General features: G+C 46.8%; 1 protein-coding gene across 7 annotated transcripts in view; it reads left to right on the top strand.

The window, feature by feature from the left end:
* The window catches only part of LOC105490615 (calcium/calmodulin dependent protein kinase ID), a 491371-nt gene that overhangs the window by 430374 nt on the left and 40409 nt on the right, over positions 1-20588 (top strand). For all 7 annotated transcript variants that reach the window (XM_011756412.3, XM_011756418.3, XM_071070483.1 and 4 more), the window contains one exon: positions 14714-14789. In XM_011756412.3, coding sequence (XP_011754714.1) covers positions 14714-14789 — 76 coding nt within the window. The remainder of the gene's footprint in view (positions 1-14713; positions 14790-20588) is intronic.

The following is a 20588-nucleotide window of genomic DNA, read 5'->3' as shown; positions in this document are numbered from 1 at the left end:
GGAACAGTTTCATCCCGAAACCATCCCCAGTCCCATATCCATGAAACAATTGTCTTCCATAAAACTGGTCCTTTGTGCCAAAAAGGTTGGCGATTGCTGCTCTAGGACACAAGCTGGGATCAGGATAGATGGCGGGGGTGGGGTGGAGGAAGGAGGCCGTGGGAAGACTCTGGCATTGATCAGGTGAGACCGTGAGAAGCCTCAGGCATCGATCAGCAAGGGTTTAGTCCAGATTGGTTGCAGCAGAAGTGACAAGAAGCTATCAGATGTCAGGTATATTTCAAAGGCGCTGTCCTCAAGGTTTTCTGAAAGGTTGAAAGTAGGGTTTGAGAGAAAGAGAGAAGGCATGGATAATTCAGAGGTTTGTGGGCCTGAGTGCCCCAGGAGGGTGCAGTCATCTTTACTGGAGGTGGAAGAGCCTGGGGGATGAATAGATTGCAGATGCCTTAGGAGGAGCTTGGTTTCAGTTTGTTAAAGTTGACTAGGCCAAGAGGGCAGTTGGAACGTGTCCCTGGAACTATGCGCAGTCGATTCTCGCTGTTCACAGTCGTCATGTTCTATTATAGAAAATAGCTGGAAGCACTGAATTAACCAATACTGAACCATTGCTCCTAAGGGAAACACAGGCTGGGTTCCTGTGAGCCTCTGGTCACATTTTCATGAACCGATCAGTACAACATTTTCAGAGTGTGTGTTTCTGTTTAAAGACACCTTATTGAATATGTATTGTTGAATCATTAACTTTGGTTTGCAGCCCACAGCACCGTAACTCCCGCCTGAAGGAAGCTTCTCTAACCCACCGATTTTCTCTGAAAGGCACGTCGCAGCCTCTTTGCTGTTAGGAAAGCTAGACAGACTTCAGCACTATGCTTGGGGCTGTTGTAAACAGGGAGATCTCCAGTAAAACCCAAAAATGTGAAAAACATGACACCAGATAGAGGGTGAGAAAAGACCGTTGTTTACAGTCGGAGCTGAAACATGAAGGAAGAGCACCGCCTCATTCCGCCTCAGCTTGAAACTTGCCATCGGGCAACTCAAGTCTTTGGTCACTCTACGCATGTCCGCAAATGACCACAAAGTATTGATTTGGGGGTTGCGAATACTTTTAGCCAGTAGGCACATTTGCAGATACAGAATCCTTGAGTAATGAGGATCACCTAGATTTGGGAGATGTTAATTTATGGCTGCGTTTTAAAGCCGTGAACCAGGATAGGCAATGAAGGAGAGGAAAGGTCCCGGAGCCGAGTCCTGGGGACGTCAGGGTGGAGAGGTCAGGAGGACAAGCTGGAGCCCACAGAAGAGACCAAAACAGGGAAGGGGCAGTGGGTGAAGTAGAAAGAGCGCTGGCAGAGAGTGGCGTGCTCCCTGTCACCACGTGGAGAAAGTGCTCCATGCAGAAAGTATCACATGTCAGTTGCTGCTACTGAGTCAAGTAAGATGAGGATTTGGTTGAATTTTTTTTTTTTTTTTGAGATGGAGTCTTGCTCTCATTGCCCAGGCTGGAGTGCAATGGCATGATCTCAGCTCACTGCAACCTCTGCCTCCCGGGTTCAAGCAATTGTCATGCCTCAGCCTCCCAAGTAGCTGGGATTACAGGCATGTGCCACCACGCCTGGCCAATTTTGTATTTTTATTAGAGATAGGTTTTCTCCCATATTGGTCAGGCTGGTCTCGAACTCCCAACCTCAGGTGATCCACCCACCTCGGCCTCCCAAAGTGCTGGGATTACAGGCATGAGCCACCATTCCTGACCCTGGCTGAACTATTAATTAAGTGTGGTAGCACTGTGGTCGGAGGAATGGCAAGAAGAAGGCAAAACGGGTCTTGGTAAGTGCACCAGCATGGTGTCCACTGTGGGGCTCACCCCAACCACCCACCTCCTTCACCAGCCATGGCTTCTCCCTGCGAGGCTCTTGGGGCACCATTTTGAATCTTGAGCAAAGAAACTGCAGCTTCATCCCTGCTGGAAAGTTTTCCATTTGAACAGAGCAGAGCCCAGCCCCATTTGGCAGCTGTGAGGAAGGAGGGAGAGAGAGCTGCCACTTCTGATTCAGGGACCACACTATCCCCTGGGCCCAAGCCAGGGGTTGCTGTCTGCTCCCAGCCTAGCATGGTGTCTTTGTATTTTGAAAGAAATATGTGAATACGGATGAGGAAAATCTTCCATGCCCCCCAGGGCAATCTATAGATTTATAGCTTGAGTTCAGACTTTTGATAGGTAGAAGTGTTGGTTTCAATTTGTGAATCACCGTTTTATTATTATCTAAGTGACTATTCAGCTGAATAGTTAATTCTGCCAACATGAAGCTATTACTTCAATTTAAATGAGCTCTCTAACAGTGAAACCGAAAATGGTGCTTTTTCCCCAAGTATCCCAATGCACAAGGTGCCTTAGGAGGAGGCAGGAGGACTAAGCACTTTGAGCTTCACCCTTTTACATGTGGCGGCTGCCTGGACCGTACATACCCTTCGCAAGGACCGTGGCCTGTGGAGGCAGCGCATCACTTCACTGATAGCGGGAGATGGTGGGCACCCCCATCCATATCACTGGGTTGTGGGCAGCTCATAGGGCTGGCTCTGCCAACACCCACAGGTTCTCCAGTAGATTGTGGCAGATGGGCCATACAGATTCATGTGAGGCAGTGTATTTCAGAAGCAACATTAAAATACAGGTATGAAAGCTGGGCACATTGGCTCATGCCTGTAATCCCAGCTCCTTGGGAGGCCAGGGTGAGAGGATCAATTGAGTCCAGGAGTTTAAGACCAGCCTGGGCAACATAGTAAGACCCCTATCTCTTTTAAAAAATAGTAGCTGGGTGTGGTCAATTGAGTCCAGGAGTTTAAGACCAGCCTGGGCAACATAGTAAGACCCCTATCTCTTTTAAAAAAATAGTAGCTGGGTGTGGTGGCACACACTTGTAGTCCCAGCTATTCAGGAGGCTGACGCAGGGGGATCCCTTGAGCCCAGGACTCTGAGGCCATGGCAAACTATGAGCACACCACTGCACTCCAGCCTGGGCAACAGAGTGAGACCCCATCTCTAAAAAATACAGGAATGAGAGGGATCATTAAGGGTTGCAATGACCAGGGGAAAACTCCGGGAGGACGTGGATTTGAAGGAAGGGTAGGACTTGAGCAAAAGTAAGGAGAGTCACAGGTGCAGAGCAGGCAGGGGGAGCAGAGGCCGAGAGTCACGGGCTCCTTCTTGGAGGATCTGGGAGAAATGAACAGACTCACTGGCCTTGGAGAGAGGGCTGGTGGAATTGTACTCGGTGATGATTGAGGAGAAACGATGGGCCCATCTGATAGAAAGTGGCTCCTTGGGAGCCCGTGGTAGCTGTCAGTATGGTATTGACCGGGATTGGGAGTCCACTTAATTAAGTCAAGTATAACATTCCCCTTGGTCTCGGAATAAAAGTCAGAGCTAAGGAAGTTAGTAAAATTATGTATATTGCCTGCTCAGCTGCGTTAATTAAAATACCTGAATCACCGAACATCAGTAGTAAGTGACAGAAAACATCCATATCAATCACATAATTGACGAGACAGATGATAAACTTCTATTTGGTGGATGACGGCCTGTTTTCCATCTTTATCTTTTCTTTTTTTTAAGAGACAGGGTCTCGCTGTGTCCCCCAGGCTGGAGTGTAGTGGCATGATCATAGCCCACTACAGCCTCGATCCCCCAGGCTCAGGTGATCCTCCCACCTCAGCCTCCTGCAGAGCTGGGACTACAGGTGCACACCACCACACCTGGCTAATTTAAAATTGTTTTTGTAGAGACAGGGTCTCACTTTGTTGCTCAGGCTGGTCTTGAACTCCTGGGCTCAAGTGATCCTCCAGCCTCATCCTCCCAAAGTGCTGAGATTACAGATATTAGCCACTGTGCCTAGTTGAGATTTTTTTTTTTTTTTTGGAGCCTTATTCAGTGACAGTTCACCACCTAGCAATATTTTATGTGGAGCGCACAACCACAGCCACACTATTCCATTATGGATGTCACTCAGAAATAAGAAGGAACATTTACAGCTGGTCCATCGTTCTGTCTAGAAGCAGAACTGCACCTTGATGCTTTAGATGGTGGCTGACTGTTATGTTCCTGAGGCTGTCGGGGAAGAAATCATTCATTTCCTTCTGGAACTTAGTTGCAGTGTTGGCTGCAAGGCCACGATAGACATCTTTGGTCTAGCTTGGTCTTAACTTGCCTAAAATAGTTTAAACGTGTTTCGTCTTGTTCTTCTCTAAAAAGAGATGGAGAACAGTTGGTCAACATTCTCGATGTATTTTTTCACTGAGTTAGAGGATTGGTGTTAATTCGGGGATCACTGCACTTCTAGAAGTTGATATGGGGCTGGGGATTATGATGAGCTCTTGGAAACCACGGGTTCCAGCCAGCACAGTGTTGGGGCGAGGACCTCTGTCCTCAAAGCCACCCAGCCTATAGTTGGTGGCAGTCACAGCAGAGGACTTGAATGTAAGCGTCTTCCTTTGTCTGCCATTGGTTAGATATGAAGGAGGCCTGTGCCTTTCACTTAAACTTGGGGATTCTCAGTTTCTTGTATATAAAATAAATGTGCTGGGCTAAACATCTCCTGTGTTTTTTTTTTCTGGTTTGAACATTGTACGTTTTTGTAGGCTTGTGATTTGGTATCCTTTAAGTATGTAAATATCTACGTGTCAAGGATACTGGCCATCGTTTTTCCCATCTTCACTCCCAATAGCCAAGAAGGATTCAGCCGACCGACCTCCCCACCTCTGTCTTCTGAGTGGTCTCGATTCTTTTCGTCTTTCCCCGCAGCGCCTCTGTTCCCAGTCCTTTCATCTCCACTCCTCTATGTGGCTGCTCCCCAAGAGAGCTTAATTTTTATTTGTTTCTCACTTAAATACCATATTTTGGTCCGTGACTATAAGCATTACATCATTGTTCCCATCCTCTCCGACTGTTAGTGTCGAAACAGGGTTTTATGTAACTGAGAAATTGTCATACAGGGCACAGATGAGTAGGCGGAACATCCAGATGAGAATTTTCTCTCTTTCTCAACAGCTACTCGGTGACAGCCCACAGTGAACATTTTATCACACCGTGGGTTGCAGCCAGACCCCCTGTGTCGGAGAGGACAGGGCCCCCTAAGTGGGGAGACTTGTAGGGCCCGCTGCTCTTCATGGATCTGACTCATTGCATGTGGGCAACGTAAACCCAGCCCAGCTTTGAGGAGCCCCATCCCACACATGGCAGCCCCACAGTCACTCTGAACACAGTGTTTTTAAGGCACTTGTCTTCCATCTGGAATTGCTTCTTTAGATACTTGATGTGGGATGGAGGTCACGTTTTGTCGTGGTGGGAAAGAGGGGGATGGCAGCATTGTGTAGCTCCATTTTTTTCTTTGTCTTGATTAAAAACCAAAACCCTAGAATGGCTCTAGCAGTCTTCTTAATCAGGTTTCACAAGAAAGGCTTGACTTCAGTACAGAGTAGGCGTCATGCCGTGATCACACACCAGGTAGGCCCCCGTGGGAGACCCTAGAGGGCCACACAGCAGTGCCATTTGTGGCCACTTTGCTTTGAAGTGCCTTCCTTGGCACAGTTGACTTCCTCCATCCCGCGGAGTTTCAAGGCCCTCCCACATTTCAAACGCCCAGCAGCCCCAGCTTCTACTCCCTCCCCGTTCCTTAGCCTCACTCCTCCATGATTGGCTTTGGGAGCATCTGAACAGCAGTCCCTGTTCAGATGAGAATGGTAATTACACACCAGTACGGTGCTTTCATGGGGACTTCTCATGCCTGTGGTGAAACTCGAGGCTACTGGAAAAATCAGGGTAAGCTGCTCTTTGGCGATACTTTTTTTTTTTTTTTTTTTTTTGAAACGGAGTCTTGCTGTGTTGCCCAGGCTGGCATGCAGTAGCACGATCTCAGCTCACTGCAACCTCTGTCTCCCAGGTTCAAGCGATTCTCCTGCCTCATCCTCCCGAGAACCTGGGATTACAGGCATGCACAACTGCACCTGGCTTTTACATTTTTAGTAGAGACAGGGTTTCACCATGTTGGCCAGGCTGGTCTCAAACTCCTGACCTCAGGTGATCTGCCGGCCTCGGCTTCCCAAAGTGCTGGGATTACAGGCATGAGCCACCATACCTGGCCTGGTGAGATGATTTTAATTAATTTATTTATTTACTTATTTTTTTGCCATCCTGATCTATTGCTAGAGGCAATACATTCCTCATGAATGACAGCTCTAGGTGAAGGATAATAGAGACTAGTAGAGGAGGCTATACCAACAGAAAGATCGGAGCTGTCCCAAAAGCCTTCTGCTCATCTTCCGTGACTTTGGGCAGAAAACAAACTTTAGGCAGAGAACGATCCTGTGTTTCAGCCTGATTTTTACCTGCCAACAATCTGATTGCAATACTAGAAACCCGGGTGAAGCAACAGCTGTTTATTAAGATGCTCCTGGTAAAAGTCCCTCATCGTCTAATTTTTTCTTTTTTAATACCCCTGCTGCTGCAAATTCCACTACTGACAGGAAGCCAACCTGACCAAGCACATTCAGTATTACCTCCTTGTCTTGATGTCATTCTTACTGAGGCCAAATTCTCCCCTGAAGTGTATGTCTGGGGTTCTAACAGCACGAAGCTTAATTTTATTTTTCCTGATCTTTAAGTTCCATTTAGCATCTCTGAAAAGGCCACTGCTGGGTAGAAATGTCATCTTTCTCTCTCACTGTTTGAAAGAAATCTTCTCACCTCTTCTCTGATGCGCAGTATCACAAACTCTTAGAAACTCGATGGCAATTTGATTTAGTAGCTGGTGTTCCCTCCCCCACCAGCAGGGGAGCATCGCGTCTTCCCACTTCCTAGTGGAAGTTCCTCAAAGACCGGAAGACCAGCTGTGATCTGAGCATCTAGCCGTGGACACAGATACCTCCTGGCGTTGTTTTACGATAAGGGGCCACATGCAACTCTTCCAAGTTGAGCTCCAGTTCATTTCCTTGCAGGCATAACTCTAGGACAGAGTGGCAGGTGCCCATCAAGACAGGAAACTGAGGCATAGGTGAGATAATGAATCCTGTAGTTTACCATGGCACAGAGCCGAGTCTATAATCCTGTCCTCTGATTCCATGCTGGATCTGAGATAACAGACTTGTATTTAGAGTAAATTCAGTATTTTCAGTTTTTTTGGTTTTTGTTTTTGTTTTTTTGTTTTTGTTTTGTTTTGTTTGTTTTTTTTGTTGAGACAGAGTCTTGCTCTGTCGCACAGGCTAGGGTGCAGCGGCACAATCTTGGCTCACTGCAGCCTCCACCTCCTCAGTCCAAGCAATTATCCTGCCTCAGCCTCCCAAGTAGCTGGGACTACAGGTATGCACCACCATGCCTGCCTAATTTTCGTATTTTTAGTAGAGACGGGGTTTCACCATGTTGGCCAGGCTGGTCTCGAACTCCTGACCTCAAATGATCCACCCACCTCAGCCTCCCGAAGTGCTGGGATTGCAGGCGTGAGCCACCGTGCGCCCAGCCTGGTTCTGGACTGTTGGCTTTTAACTTCTGGCATCGAGGAGTGCCCCTGTCCCCCACAGGCTGCTCCCTCCTGATGTGTCACCATCCTCTGCCCACTGGAGGGGTCGTGTGTGAAGGACAGAGAGGAGAGGCCACACAGACATCCATGGATGTGAACAAAGCACCCTGAACGTGGGTGTCCTGGGAGGGTGAGGGCTTCACTGTTTCCTCCACCCTCTCGGCAGAAACTGCTTCTTGGCACATCCTCGGGGCTTGGGAAGGGGAAAATTCTTCTCTATTTCAGAAGAGCATGAAGATTGATTACCGCGAACCCCACACCCACAAGACAGCTGCTGTCTTAGTTTTCAGTCCACTTGGTTACGCCTTGTTCTTCTCTCTTCTTTGGTAAGGAAAATGGGCAGTTTAATTGTTTTTAAAACAAGATGAAAGGTTTCTAAAACTCTTTTTTTGTTTTTTTTGAAGTCTCCCGAGTCTTTCCGTTTGCCAGGAATACTTGCTCTAAATCAATATGAAGTAGCTTGGTTTATAGAAGACGTTTCCCGCAAAGCGGAATTTTCCATAAGTGGGCTGGTGGTGAATCTCACGGTAGTAAATCCAATTATTTTGAATTCTCAACCTAGTTTTATAAAGAGCATGAGTTAATCGTGGTCTCTGCGAAGGACCACATCTGTCCATGGAGGTCTCTGATGGCTCCTGGGACACTCTAGTGAGGCTGAGTGGTTTACATGGAGCTTGACTTTTATTTACTGGTATAAAGTTAATAAGCCGATGGGATACTCTTGTCAGGAGTAGCAAAGAAAGCTGAGTTAATAGCACCCAAGATCTGACCAGGAGGAGGTTCTGAGAGATCGTGTAACAAAGTATTTCTTTCTGCCCTTTACCCCTAAACCGGGCAGTCCCGAACTTCCTTGGGGAAAAGTTTTTTGTTGTTGTTTTTTTTTTTTTGAGACGGAGTTTCACTCTTGTTGCCCAGGCTGCAGTGCAATGGCAGTCTTGGCTCACTGCAACCTCCACCTCCCAGGTTCAAGCAATTCTCTTGCCTCAGCCTCCAGAGTAGCTGGAATTACAGGCGCCCTCCACCACGTCCAGCTAATTTTTGTATTTTTAGTAGAGACAGTATTTCACCATGTTGGTCAGGCTGGTCTCGAACTCCTGACCTCAGGTGATTCACCCTCCTCGGCCTCCCAAAGTGCTGGAATTACAGGTGTGAGCCACAGCGCCTGGCAGAGAAAAGGTCTTAAAGGGAGAGTAATGTGAGGTACAAACACATTCACACACTAAGAGTTAGGATGAATTCTGCCTCCTTTCTCCTCAAAGGTCCTGTATGAAATCATGTGTTCGTGGAAAGGTATTTGGCAACTGCTCGTGCTTTTACCTAATACAGGTACTTGCCAATTGGCAGTAGCTTCCATTCCCAAATTCATTTGTTCCCTGCCCCTGCCCATCCTGTGTTATTTTTTCTTGTACCTACTCACCAAAAATATTTCAGGCAGCAAAGTTGACTTGTAGCCCGGTTGTGTGGAATTTGGAAGACATTTTTCCGCAGAAATAATCGTGTGTGGCAACTAGGTTGGGTTCAGTTGAATCAACAAGTGCCGACCAATCAGGACGTACAGAGATGAGAGCTCTGGCCTGCCCTCAGCAGCGTGAAGTCTGATTTGACAGTGGGATTTATGCATCTGTAAAGGGACACTGGAGGTACAGAGGGAGTCACAGGAGGCCATTGTGTTCCAGGATTGTGGTAATGCACCTGGGAACCCACCCGTTGTGCCCAATGTGTGTCAACTGAGTACAGCCGCCCCCACGCTAACCCCACTCTCTGCAGCTCCAAAATGCTAGCTTTGGGCAAGCCTAAGTGATGTCCTGAAGGCTGGACCTGCCGACTGGCTTGTGTAGGTCCCTTTCAATACCTCCTGGGGAGTGGGTTTCCCTACAGCCACTGACAGAGCCCCCAGGGACTTTGCCTTGTCATTTGAGAGGATGTCCTTCTGTCATGGCTGGGCCAGGAGAATAGGCCCTTTCCTGCTTTTTATGGAGGCTGGGGACCATCTTACACAAGCCATGGAGCCTTTCAGTGACTGCCTGTCTTTGTCAGTAGCTCCAAATAAGCAAGAACTCAAAGCATCCCTCTTGCAGGAGGCGTGGGAGCAGCAAGGAGTCGTTATCAGGTTCCCCCATCACACTTGAGTTCTGGTGCTTATGATTAGAAGAGAATACTATTTTTCCTTGACTAGAAGCTGTCGGGTATCTCCAGGCAGCTTGGGCCAGGAGATGGAACTGTGGCTGCATAGTTCAGAGCCCTCATCACTTTCCGAGGCCCCAGAGGGACTGTGCTCAGCACCTCATGGGTGTGGAAGCTCGTTGGTCTTCTGCAAGTTTGTAAGTTGGACGCCGTGATTTTTTGGAATTACAACAGAGTTCCTGCCACACGGCGTTAAGTCTGGTAACATAATACTGGACGGTTCGGCTGATTCTCAGGCAGGAAAACTGGCGTCGGAAAAGATCAGAGTGAGAAGTGGACTCTCTCAGGGCTATGTGCCTCACCACAGCTGAAATAGGAAAATGGGTGGGTGGGGGGCTATGCCAGAAAGGCCAGGTGAATTCAGCAGGTTGGTGAAACAGTACAGCCGACTGCCGATCGCAGGAGGCGAGCAGGAGAGAAAACATCCTCTTGGATCTCCACAGTTTAGCCACCATATCAAATTGTCAGGAGGGTTTTGAAAATTGCCCGAGAATGTTATCTTTTCCATGAATTTCTGTGAGATGAAAAATAGCTATTTGAAGTGATCTTGGTGGGCTTTTTCAAACAATGTTTCAAAGGACCCTTGATTCCAGCAATCACAAGTGAAATTAGAATTTAGGCTATGGGTGTGTGTGCCATTTTGCAATTTTAAAAATATTTCATGTCGGTGTAAATGTTATTTCCAAATCAGTTTGCTTTGTTTTGTTTGCTGGGTGACATGACACTTCTATCTTCACCCCCTGGGTTTGTTTCCAAGGACAATTAAGACGGTCACCAGAAGACAAATAGTTTACCCACCTCTCATTGGCTAAAAAATATTTGTATTTTGTTGGTCGATATAACACAGATAAGACACAACACCAAAAAGTGCAAGAAATGTACATTCTTGTTCAAATTCTTGACACAAATATGTGTATTTCCATCACCAGTTTTGTCATCCTGATATTTACTTGTTTATAATTTAGAACTTTTCCCCCATAACAACCTTGGTGTTATCCAAAGCAGAAATCTTATTTATTTATTTATTTATTTATTTATTTATTTATTTATTTTAGAGGCAGGATCTCACTCTGTTACCCAGGCTGGAGTGCAATGGTGCAGTCATAGCTCACTGCAGCCTCCAACTCTGGGTTCAAGTGATCCTCCTGCCTTAGCCTCCCAAAATGCTGGATTATAGACATGAGCCACTACATGTGGCCCAGGAATCTTTTCTTAACCATATGCTTTATGTCATAAACTTTACCATTTAAGCAGTCTCATGTTCTAAAAATGTTTTAAGTGTAGTTAGTCTGTGGCTTCAAGAATCTAAACATCTCGGCCGGGCACGGTGGCTCACGTCTGTAATCCCAGCACTTTGGGAGGCCAAGGCAGGTGGATCACCTGAGGTCAGGAGTTAGAGACCAGCTTGGCCAACATGACGAAACCCCTTCTCTACTAAAAATACAAAAAGTAGTCAGGCATGGTGGCACACATCTGTAATCCCAGCTGCTCGGGAGACTGAGGCAGGAGAATTGCTGGGACCTGGGAGGCGAGGTTGCAGTGAGTTGAGATCGTGCCATTGCACTCCAGCCTGGGTGACAGAATGGATTCCTTCTCAAAGAAAAAAAAGAAGAAGAAGAAGAAGAAGAATCTAAACATCTCAAGGAACCTCCAAGCATAAAAATTAGCCCCTTGCTTTCCCAGCCTGTACATGCCTTGCACAACGGCCCAGTATGTTGACAGATTTGCCAGATTGAGGGTGAAATGTGTCCTGTGCCAGTTTCCCTTGATGTGTGGATTTCTAGAAGAAAACCATGTTCTTTATTCTTTCTTTTTCTGAATAATGGATCATGGCCAGTATGCTCCTCATTCTAACAGATGATGAAGACGAGGAGGAGGTTGTTCTTTTAAAGAATCCTGCCTCCCACCATCCACGATGCTGGAGAACTGTGAGCATAGGGCACTCATGAGAACACAGTCCACACTTCCTAGGCGGGAAGCCTGCTCTGCAGTGGCTGTGGCCTCGTATTCCTGCTGTCTTCCTTGGCTAGGGCATCGGCCGGGTCTTTGCTCAGAGGCTGTGTAAGCAGCTGTTGGAGGCACCACAGCTTCGTTGTCTGTGCTCCTTTCTCATATGTCTGTTGCTTTGGGCTTCTTTCTTTACCCCATGTGTTTGTTTCCAAGCGCAGTTAAGGTCACCAGAAGACAAATAGTTTACCCATCTCTGGTTGGTGTGGTGGCTCACTCCTGTAATCCCAGCACTTTGGGAGGTCAAGGCGGGTGGATCACCAGGTCAGGAGTTCAAGACCACCCTGACCAACATGGTGAAACCCCCGTCTCTACTAAAAATACAAAAATTAGCTGGATGTGGTGGTGCATGCCTGTAATCCCAGCTACTTGGGAGGCTGAGGCAGGAGAATGGCTTGAACCCGGGAGGTGGAGGTTGCAGTGAGCTGAGATCACATCACTGCACTCTAGCCTGGATGGCAGAGTGAGACTCCATCTCAAAAAAAATAATAATAATAATGTGTTTTGTTGGTTGATGTGACACAGAAAAGACACAACACCAAAAAGAACCAGAAATGTACATTCTTGTTCAAATTCTTTTTTTTTTTTTTTTTTTTTTTTTTTTTTTTTTTTTTTTTGAGACGGAGTCTTGCTCTGTAGCCCGGGCTGGAGTGCAGTGGCCGGATCTCAGCTCACTGCAAGCTCCGCTTCCCGGGTTTAGGCCATTCTCCTGCCTCAGCCTCCGGAGTAGCTGGGACTACAGGTGCCCGCCACCTCGCCCGGCTAGTTTTTTGTATTTTTAGTAGAGACGGGGTTTTACGGTGTTAGCCAGGATGGTCTCGATCTCCTGACCTCGTGATCCGCCCGTCTCGGCCTCCCAAAGTGCTGGGATTACAGGCTTGAGCCACCGCGCCCGGCCGAGCTGGTTTCAAATCTCAGCTCTTTCCTATCTAGCTGTGTGATGTGGGACAAGTTAATTAACCTCTCTGAGGCTCATTTTTCTGACCTATCAGGTGCCCATCATGATAGTTGTCAGAGTTCAAAGGATTGCAGTAGAAAACGTTTATAAATGACTCACCCAAGACCCAATTCATGGCAGTCACTTAATATAAGTGAAGTCTTTTCTGAAAGGAAGTTCGTGTAGACGCCACATTCCCACTGGGTAACACTGACTAACTTACCTGACCTCTCATACCTCTGCGTCCTCCCCTGTAATTTGGGAATAATAGAGATCATGCTACTAGCACTTCCCATCAGCTATTGTTGGGGTGAGTGAGTTAATACATCATAAAAGAAGACCCAACTCAGCATCTAACAGGCACCTTCTCAGCTCTAGCTGTTTTTCTCTATCCTTAAAAATTTGCAGGAAAGTCTATGCTAAAGACACTGCCATCAGATGTGTTTGGGGGCAAAGGATATTTTACTCAGATTCACTGCCTCTTCTTGTATTTATCTACTCTTTTTACTAACATATACTGAGTGTCAGCTATGCCAGATGCGGCTGGTTGCCAGAATGGGTGGGTAGCCAATGCTGGGCGATGGCCATAGGCGAGGAAGAGGGAGTCAGGATCAGTATAGAACAAGCCCCAAGGCCAGGAACAGGGAGTCAGGATCAGTATAGAACAAGCCCTAAGGCCAAGAACAGGGAGTCAGGATCAGTATAGAACAAGCCTCAAGGCCAGGAACAGGGAGTCAGGATCAGTATAGAACAGGCCCCAAGGCCAGGAACAGGGAGTCAGGATCAGTATAGAACAAGCCCTAAGGCCAAGAACAGGGAGTCAGGATCAGTATAGAACAAGCCTCAAGGCCAGGAACAGGGAGTCAGGATCAGTATAGAACAAGCCCCAAGGCCAGGAACAGGGAGTCAGGATCAGTATAGAACAAGCCCCAAGGCCAGGAAAAGAGAGAATCGGTATAGAACAAGCCCCAAGGCCAGGAACAGGGAGTTAGGATCAGTACAGAGCAAGTCCAAGCCCCCAGCATGGATAACTCTTGATGAAGAGTGCTTTAGAACCAAGAATGCAAGGTTGAATTGCAGTTTTCCTGTTTCACAGATGAGATGGGAAAATGCAGTGAGCATGCTGACGCCCTCCCCAAACCCTGGAGAAGGAATTAGGAGCAGGCCTGAAGCAGGATTTTCAGAGGGTTGGCCTCAACTCTGAGCTCCATGGCACCATTAGCTCCAGGAAGGCCCCGGGAGGGGCTTCACCTTTATGGCCCCACAGCACCCAGCAGGGCCTACACAGAGGCCAGAAATGTTGCCTTGAGGTGACTTGAGGTGACGTCACAGACTCCAGACCCCAAAATAAGTATTTCTTTTTACATCAGGCTGATCTAAGTTACAGTGCTTAGTACAGCACTGCCATAAAATAGCCATGTATTATGTGTTTGTTGACTGACTGAGTTCCATCAGTAATCTCGCATCACACACACACACACACACACACACACACACACACAAGCACACCCCTCTTCATTATGTTTTTATTTACATTCTTTAGATACTGTAGTGTCTTCATATTTCTTCTGTTGAGTGCAGCGACTCATTTCTGTAATCCCAGCATTTGGGGAGGCTGATGTGGGAGGATTGCTTGAGGCCAGGAGTTCAAGACCAGGCTAGGCAATATCGGAGACTTCATCTCCTAAAAGAAAAAACTTAGCCGGGCATGGTGGCATGCACCTGTGTTCCCAACTACTTAGGAAGCTGAGGTGGGAGATTTGCTGGAGCCCAGGAAGGAGGTCAAGACTTCAGGGAGCCATGATTGTGCCACTGTACCCCAGCCTGGGCAACAGAGCAAGACCCTATCTTCCTTCCTTTAAAAAAAAAAAAAAAGAGCAAAAAAAAATGGGTCAAGTCTCTCTACTCAGTTTTTATACTCACTGAAAGTTCAGGCCAAATAGCAGACCCCCAAAAACTGTCTTCAGTCTGAGGCATGTAAATTGTCAGGCTGTGTCTTTTCTTTGTCTTTCCGCAGCTCCTGAAGTCCTCGCCCAGAAGCCTTACAGCAAAGCTGTTGACTGCTGGTCCATCGGGGTGATTGCCTATATCTTGTAAGTACCACCTGCCACCTTGGGTTCTTCCTCTACTGGCCAGTTTTTGTTTGTCTGGCAAAATATACATTAAACAGAATTTACCTTTTTTTTTTTTTTTTTTTTTTTGAGACGGAGTCTTGCTGTGTCTCCCAGGCTGGAGTGCAGTGGCCGGATCTCAGCTCACTGCAAGCTCCGCCTCCCGGGTTCACGCCATTCTCCGGCCTCAGCCTCCCAAGTAGCTGGGACTACAGGCGCCCGCCACCTCGCCCGGCTAGTTTTTTGTATTTTTAGTAGAGACGGGGTTTCACCATGTTAGCCAGGATAGTCTCGATCTCCTGACCTCGTGATCCACCTGCCTCAGCCTCCCAAAGTGCTGGGATTACAGGCTTGAGCCACCGCGCCCAGCCTACCATTTTTAAGGGTACAGTTTAAGGGTACAGTTCAGGGCTGTGTTGAAGGGTACATTTCAGTGGCATTAAGTCCATTCACAGTGTTGCACAACCAACACTGCTGTTCACTTCCAGAACTTTTCCATCACCCCAAACTGAAACTGCACCCCTGACATAAAAACTCCTTTTCTCTTTTCCCCTAGCCCCTGGGAACTTCTGCACTACTCTCTGTCTCTGTGAACTTGACTCTTCTGGGGACCTCATATAAGTGGAATCACACAGTGTCTGTCCTTTGATGTCAGGTGTATTTCACTTAGCAGAACATCTTCGAGGCCCATCCGTAGTGTAGCACGGGTCAGAATTTCCTTTCATTTTAAAAGCTGAGTAATATTCCGTTGTGTGGTTAGACCATGTTTTCTTTATCCCCTTGGTCCATTGATAGACATTTGGCTTGTTTCCACCTTTTGGCATCATGAATAATGCTGCTGTGAACACAGGTGTAGAAATACCTGTTTGAATCCCTGCTTTCACTTCTTTGGGGTTTCTGTCTAGAAGTGGAATTGCTGGGCCATGTGGTAGTTCTACGTTGAATTTTTGAGGAGCCGCCATACAGTTTTCTGTAGCAGCAACACCAGCAATTTACATTCCCAGCAGCAAACACAAGGGTTCCAGTTTTGCCACATCTGCACCAACGGTTGCCATTTTCCTTTTTTTCGGTAATAGCCCCCAATGGGTGTGAAGTGGTGTCTCCTTGGGGGTTTCAATTTGCATATTTCTAATAGCTAATTAAGCCTCTTTTCATGTGCCACTTTGGCTTTTTAGTGGACACAAACCACCATGGAAATAGTACATCTCCCAAAGAAATCATGAGAAAAAAATGCAATGAAAATCTCAATTTAGCCTTTAGATTTTTCATTTCTTCTCAGACGTCTTATCTCCATAACCCAGGAAATGCAATTCTAGGCCATAGGCTTGTTGCAGTTATTTCAGGATCATCAGTTTTGTTTCTTATTTGTTTTATTTGTTTTGCTTAAGTCTACTGTAAAGTTATTTTTAAATTACAATTTCTTTCAGAAGTTATACTTTCAAACACTTATTATGGAACATACTTTTAGGGTAGGCTTAGGCCAACTTGTTTCTGCTATTGCTAGGAAATGAATTTCCCCATTTCATCATCCCCAAGGAGGGAGCATTTCCTTGCAGAAAGAGCCCCCTGCACACAATGAGAGACTGCAGGGGATGGTGACTGGAGAAAGTTCTGGCAGTGTGTGGCATCCTCTCCTCCTCCAGGAATGCTGGAAACATCCCTCCACCACCACCACGTTGGCTCTGGTGCAGCATCTGAGCAGCAGATGGCCTTTCTCCAGCATTCAAGTGGGCTGCGTTTGTAGTTTAGTATGAGTTTAGGTAACAGTGCCTGTAGATTCTTGCCATTATCACAGGAGAATTTCATCCATTGTGATATACCTGGCCTAAAGGACTCTCCTTTATGGAAATTGGCAAAGGGCCGATTCGTCTGAGCTTTAAAACTAACATATTGCACTTACAGAATGCTTTCCCTTTCAAAGGACATTGATCACCTTTTGCAGTTTTATCCTTTTGAGGTGTGTTTCACAGCCTTTTGAGAATCTAATGAAAGTTGTGGATTCTATCCCCTAATAAGATCACATGTGCACGCACACATACGCACGCAACACACACACACACACAACACATGCACACACAAAACACAACACACATACACACACGCACACACACACAACACACGTGCGCACACACCACGCACACGTGCACGCAACGTACACCACACACGCAACGCGCACCACACACGCACATGCACAACACACACATGCACATACAAAACACACACACCACACACGCACACACACCATACACACACAATGCGCACACACACAACACACCACACACGCACACAACACACATGCATGTATGCACACACATGCACATGCATACACACGCGCACACATGCGCACGCACACAACACACGCATACGCGTACACACAGCACATGCACACAACACGCACACAACAAACACACATGCACACAGCACATGAACACAACACGCACACACATGCATACAACACACACACAACGCATGGGCACACACACACACATGCACACACATGCGCACGCACGCACGTGCCCACACATGCGCGTGCACACAGGCACCCACACACATGCACACACTCACACACACACACACACAATTTTGCATACCATTTTCTCGGGGGATGTGGTCATTGTCCTGGTAAGCAGACACTGGACAGGAGCCCCATGTTATTCACCCTGGCTCTAAGTCCTCAGTTAGAAATCTTATCAGAGGTTCTGCCTCACCCAGCTTAACTATGGAAGGCTTAAGGAAATAAATGCTAGGCCATTCTTCCCGCAAAGAACTGAAGCTAGTATCAGTCATCTAGAGAAACCTTCCCTGGGGCTGGGGAAAGTAGCCCTTTTTCTGACCTTCTGGTTATTTGTTCCTTTATGTCTATCTGAACGTTGAACCATGAGTTGGTCTGCATGAATGTCTGTGGACTCCCTTTGAGTTTGTTTGTATAATTATTTCCCTGAAGTCACAGCCGTGGGAGTGGGGCATTGGTACAGCTCTGGGAAGGCACATATTGACAGATATTGGCAGATGTTTCTTAGAATGACTGGGACACACAATTTAAAACTGAGCAATGATGTCTTAGTCAGATCAGGCTGCTACAAAAATATGCCACGTGGTTTAAACAACAGATATTTATTTCTCACAGTCTGGAGGCTGAAAGTCCAAGATCAAGGTGTCAACCAATTCTTTCCTGGTTAGGGCTCTTTTCCTGACTTGCAGACAGCCACCTTCTTGCTGTGGCCTCACATGCTGTAGAGAAAGTACAGAAGAGCAAGCTCTCTGGTATCTTTCCTAAACCAGTCACTGGCAAAGAAAACAGGATCATGATGGTTGGCCAAGTGGAGCAGTTGACAGTGGGGAGAAGCCTTGAGTGAAAGCAGAGTTCTTCTAGGCAACTAACCACGTCTGCCATGGACCATAGGTAGGATGACGTTGGAAAGAGGGCCAGCATGGCTAAAGATAGTATCAAGACAGGACATCAGAAGGTGACATGCAAGAAGTAACCTAGTGCCAGAACAAAGACTGGGTAAAAGTTTGGATTTTAACCCAAGGGCATTGGGAAGGGTTTTGAGCAGTGTTGTGATCCAGTCTGATTCACATTCAAGTATTATTCCAGCCACTCTGAAGAAAGCATTGGAAGGAAAATGTGGAAGGTGAAGATTGAGTGGGAAGCTCTGGGCAGAGGAGTGGTGAGAGGTGCTTCTCCTGGGGAGGCAGTGATTATGGAGAGAGTGGTGGAGAGATCTCAGATTTATTTTGGGTGTGGAGGATGAAGGAGAGGGAGTCTTTAAGTCTCAATCCAAGGAGTTGGCTTAAATAACTGTGTTGATGGTTAAGAAAAAAGAGAGAGGAATGGAAGAGGAGCCGATTTAGGAGGGTGGGTGAGATCAATAGCTTGGTTTTGGATACGTTAAGCTTGAGACCCTTGGGAGATACCCACTGAGTAGTGTATGCACGTGTAGTGTTCAGGAAAGGTCTGGGATAGAGATACTGGCACGTACTTCTGAGTATGATTTGACAAGTGGTGCACCCAAACCCTTATGATTTCCATATACATTGCAGTATTTGCCAGGGTTCAAGTGTAGTATTAAGCAAACACATGCCATATTTCTTTGAGTATAAATTTGGTAAGTTTCCACTTGATGGTTTCCTGGTCACAATAGCTTTGTCCCAGAGACTAGTCCCAGATCAATTTCATGACTGTGTCAGATTTCAAGATGGCAGCCTGGGCTTCTGTTTTTTCAGGTGCCTTCTAGAGCTCTGTGAGTCCCAAGCAGAGAATGAATGGACTCTTGGCATCTCAGTTGTATTCTGTAAGATGCTCAGACTCCTATGGGTGATAGGTCAAATCCTGGGTATGATTGAGTACATAACACGGCTGTAGTTGGAGAACCACCAGCCTCAACTTTATTTTCAGTAGATTAATCTCCTTACAAATTCATCTTTTCTCACCATACAGATGGTTGGTACTCTGTTGAGAGGCATCGAATCTGTATCATCTTTCCATGTTTCACCCTTTGCACGGTGCCTGGAATAGAGAAGGCAATTAATAAATGCTGGTTGTTGACACTAAGAATGATAAGTTTGTGGCTGGGGGTGTGATGTACAGGGAGGCCCGTGCACAGCTATGGTAGGTCACAGAATGCAGTGGTCACTGAGGACAAGGAAAAGCACCATCAAGGTGGGTCTAGAAGGTTGGATAAGTAGAGAGATAAGAGCATCAGACAGGATGGGGAGGGAGGCAAGGACCAGAGCAAAGTGCTGCGGCCTGCGTGAGGGCTCATGAAGCTATCCTCTGACCATTCTGTAGCCTGAGTTTGTGTCGATGTCAGAGATAGGCACTGGATTTAAGCAGCATTAGACATCAGAACTCGTGTGTCTCATTCTCAGACTCTCTCCTTCCCGTGGGTCCTCCATGCCTGGTCTCCCATTCCCATCTAAAGACTTACACACCAGGCCACTGAGCGGTCCATGACCAACAGGCAGCATGCCAGGGAGGCCGCCTCCCCCGGGGAAGGCACGGAGCACCTCATTCTTCCCAGCTGCTGTAATGGAAAAGAGGTCAGCCCCTGCAGTGTTTTGGAGCGTAGCACTCTTATTTTTGTTTGATAAACCTGTCACGCTGAGATATCAGACTGCAGCCAAAGTGGCCGTGACAGGCCACGGCACCAAGTTTTCTCCTCTTGCACGCCATGTAAACATTCCTCCTTTTGCTGGTGTGTGCACTTGATAAATTGGCCCTCTTTTGGTCTCCATTTATCTACTATTCATCATTTGGAAGGAGAAATATTTTTTCCTACCAAGGACACTCATTTTTAAAAACTCATGTGATGGGTTCTTATCCTGCCAGGAATCTTGCTTTGGGGATTAGGACTTGCAAAAAACATCTTTGCTCAAATAGCTTATGTTGCTGGGAAGGACTGAGGATGGCGTGGGTTGGGCTTTGTGATAAGCGTGTTGTGTCCAGTATGACAGGCTTGGCTCAGCCAAGATAGCATAAGGTCCAAGGCACAAATTTCCTCAATCAAGATGAACCTCAGCATCTCACAGGTCAATCTTGATTTTGTGATAACATATAGCTCGCCTTTCTTCTCAGAACTTGAAGAATACTCTTTTTTTTAATGATTATTTAATGATCACTTGCCTAAATTATGTTCAAGGATGCTGTGTATTGTGAGGAGACACCGTGAATGTGGGCTAACAGTGGAGAAGGATCCTAAAGAGATTCCCACTCCCAAATTGGAACAGGCATTTCAGAGGCACAGGAGCAGGCTGGACAGGTGGGCTGAACTTGGCCAT

Source organism: Macaca nemestrina, chromosome 9, assembly GCF_043159975.1.
Source record: "Macaca nemestrina isolate mMacNem1 chromosome 9, mMacNem.hap1, whole genome shotgun sequence".
In the NCBI taxonomy this organism is placed as follows: Eukaryota; Metazoa; Chordata; class Mammalia; order Primates; family Cercopithecidae; genus Macaca; species Macaca nemestrina.
This window is presented reverse-complemented; position numbering and strand designations above follow the sequence as displayed.